This window comes from Phaseolus vulgaris, chromosome 2 (genome assembly GCF_000499845.2).
Source record: "Phaseolus vulgaris cultivar G19833 chromosome 2, P. vulgaris v2.0, whole genome shotgun sequence".
In the NCBI taxonomy this organism is placed as follows: Eukaryota; Viridiplantae; Streptophyta; class Magnoliopsida; order Fabales; family Fabaceae; genus Phaseolus; species Phaseolus vulgaris.
Window position 1 is genome coordinate 7,499,072 of NC_023758.2, and position 3,258 is coordinate 7,502,329.

General features: G+C 34.4%; 1 protein-coding gene across 1 annotated transcript; it reads right to left on the reverse strand.

Annotated features, from left to right (window-relative positions):
* Positions 1–2,257: 2,257 nt before the first annotated feature.
* Positions 2,258–2,908, reverse strand: LOC137808985 (secreted RxLR effector protein 161-like). Its single transcript, XM_068610130.1, has one exon. The coding sequence runs from the start codon at positions 2,906–2,908 to the stop codon at positions 2,258–2,260; it is 651 nt and encodes a 216-aa protein (XP_068466231.1).
* Between the last annotated feature and the right edge of the window lie 350 nt (positions 2,909–3,258).

The following is a 3,258-nucleotide window of genomic DNA, read 5'->3' on the forward strand; positions in this document are numbered from 1 at the left end:
ATACAAACCAATAATATGTGTGAGTCAAGCAGTTTGTAAACACACCATCAAGGGTTCTGAAAACCCTAATGGGGGAGACCACCACCTTGAAGTGGAGTCAAGCGAAACCAAATATATTTGTCAGAACAAAGATGTAGGACAAAGAAGGTGAAATTTAATTGAAACGTCACCATTGATTAATTTTTGTTTTCTCATATTCATTTTTGTTTGACTCATTATGTTCCTCTCTTTCTCTCCAGGGATTCCCCCGAGCCAGCAAAGGTTGATCTTTATCGGGAAATAGTTGGAGGATGATCGTACCCTCGTCGATTACAACATCCAAAAAGGTTAAGAAAATCTCAATTTCGAAATTGCTTACCGTTTGGTTATGTTAATTCCTATACTGCTTTGAATGTGAGAGTTGATTGATTTTTTTTTATATGGATTTTAGGAACTGTAGCTAGCCATATATGTGTATAGAATGGAAAGAGTGTAGGTGTTTGAGGTTGAAATCTGTAGTTTTTAATTTGATAAGAATTAACATAACAATCTTTATGAATTTGAAACACTTGGAAGATGATCGTACCCTCGCCGATTAAACATCCAAAAAGGTTAAGAAAATCTCAATTTCGAAATTGCTTGTCGTTTGGTTATGTTAATTCCTATACTGCTTTGAATGCGAGAGTTAATTGATTTTGTTTTTTTTTTATATGGATTTTAGGAATTGTAGCTACTATATATATGTATAGAATGGAAAGAGTGTAGGTGTTTGAGGTTGAAATCTGTAGTTTTTAAAATGATAAGAATTAACATAACAATCTTTATGAATTTGAAATGTTAGATTAGGATTCCTCAATCATATAATGAAACGAGAATAATGATTAAATAATACCTGGTAGACCTGTGATCGTATGGCTGAGGGACGAAGACATGATCTTGATCGGGTTGAGAATAATGATTAAATAATATCTGGTAGACCCGTGATCGTATGGCTGAGGGACGAAGACATGATCTTGATCGGGTTCCCCTTTAGGGTGTATCGCTTAGAATGGAATTGTGTGAGTAGAGAGACAAAGAGATGAGAGGCTCAAAAATCCCTTTAGAGAATGAGTTTCGGCTGTGTGATGTTAGAATATGAGGGTATCTCTTTAGTTGTCTGGTAATCTCTATTTATAATACACCCAAGGGGAAACCCTAATTATTTATGGTAAGAGTAATTACGTCCATCAAGTAATTATCAATAATATAATAGGATAATTATGGTAATTGATCAATTAATAAGATAAATAATCGTGAGGTGCCACGTAATATTCTTACATTCACCCACTTGGCCAAAGGATTATTTATTATGAGCATTAGATAAGTCTGGCCAGATTTTAATACTCATTTTAGTCCTAAATTGAAATTATAGCAGAGAAATACAGTCTTTGAATCAGTATTCAACTCAAGACCCCCATTAATCATACTACAATACAAATTTAAAACTTAAGTAAATTTTAGGATCAATTGATAAGCCCTTTAGACTTTGATTTGTACAGTTAGTGTCTATGTATATTTAGGCATGCATAAACATATTTAAGGACACACAAATCAAGGTAAATGAGGAAATTTTATTAAACATAAGTAAGTACAAATATGCTAAATAAGGTCATTAGATAATCCCATCTTCGAAACATGTTCTTCGAATACTTTAGGTGGGAGACCTTTAGTCATCGGATCCGCAAGCATATTTTTAGTACTAATATACTCAACACAAAGCTTATTTTCCTCAACTCGCTCACGTACGAACAAGTTGTCTGGTAATCTCTATTTATAATACACCCAAGGGGAAACCCTAATTATTTATGGTAAGAGTAATTACGTCCATCAAGTAATTATCAATAATATAATAGGATAATTATGGTAATTGATCAATTAATAAGATAAATAATCGTGAGGTGCCACGTAATATTCTTACATTCACCCACTTGGCCAAAGGATTATTTATTATGAGCATTAGATAAGTCTGGCCAGATTTTAATACTCATTTTAGTCCTAAATTGAAATTATAGCAGAGAAATACAGTCTTTGAATCAGTATTCAACTCAAGACCCCCATTAATCATACTACAATACAAATTTAAAACTTAAGTAAATTTTAGGATCAATTGATAAGCCCTTTAGACTTTGATTTGTACAGTTAGTGTCTATGTATATTTAGGCATGCATAAACATATTTAAGGACACACAAATCAAGGTAAATGAGGAAATTTTATTAAACATAAGTAAGTACAAATATGCTAAATAAGGTCATTAGATAATCCCATCTTCGAAACATGTTCTTCGAATACTTTAGGTGGGAGACCTTTAGTCATCGGATCCGCAAGCATATTTTTAGTACTAATATACTCAACACAAAGCTTATTTTCCTCAACTCGCTCACGTACGAACAAGTACTTTGTATCAAGATATAATCCAGCGCCACTCGAACTTTTATTGTTCGAAAAACTAACGGCAACTGAGTTATCACAATAAAGCTTCAATGGCCTGGAAATGGAGTTAATGACTTTGAGTCCAGCGATAAGATTTCGCAACAACATTCCATGACAAGTTGTATTGTACACTGCAACATATTCTGCCATCATTGTTGAGATTGTTGTTAATTGCTGCTTATGACTCTTCCATGAGATAGGCCCGCCTGCTAACATAAAGATATACCCAGAAGTGGATTTCTTGTCATCTTTGCATTTTGCAAAATCAGAGTCAGAATAACCCACCACTTCTAAACTGTCACTTCTCCTATAGGTCAACTTATAGTCTTTTGTGCCTTGTAGATATCGAAGTACTTTCTTAGCTGCTTTCCAGTGATCTAGACCAGGATTAGATTGATACCGGCCTAGCATTCCAGCAATGTACGCGATATTCAGACGAGTACAGACTTGAGCATACATAATGCTTCAAATTACAGATGCATAAGGTATCATCGCCATTTGCTCTTTTTCAGCCTCTATTTTCGAACATTGAAAAGAACCGAAAACATCTCCCTTAATTACTGGAGCCACAGAAGGAGAGCAATGTTGCATGTTATAACGAGTGAGGATACGGTCAAGGTAGGCCCTTTGGGATAATCCCAAAATCCCCTTAGCTCTATCTCAATATATTTTGATGCCAATAACATAAGCGGCCTCTCCGAGATCCTTCATGTCAAAATTATGCAAAAGTATGCGCTTTGACTCATGCAACATGTGTATACTATTACTTGTCAATAGAATGTTATCTACGTAAAGGACAAGTATAGTAA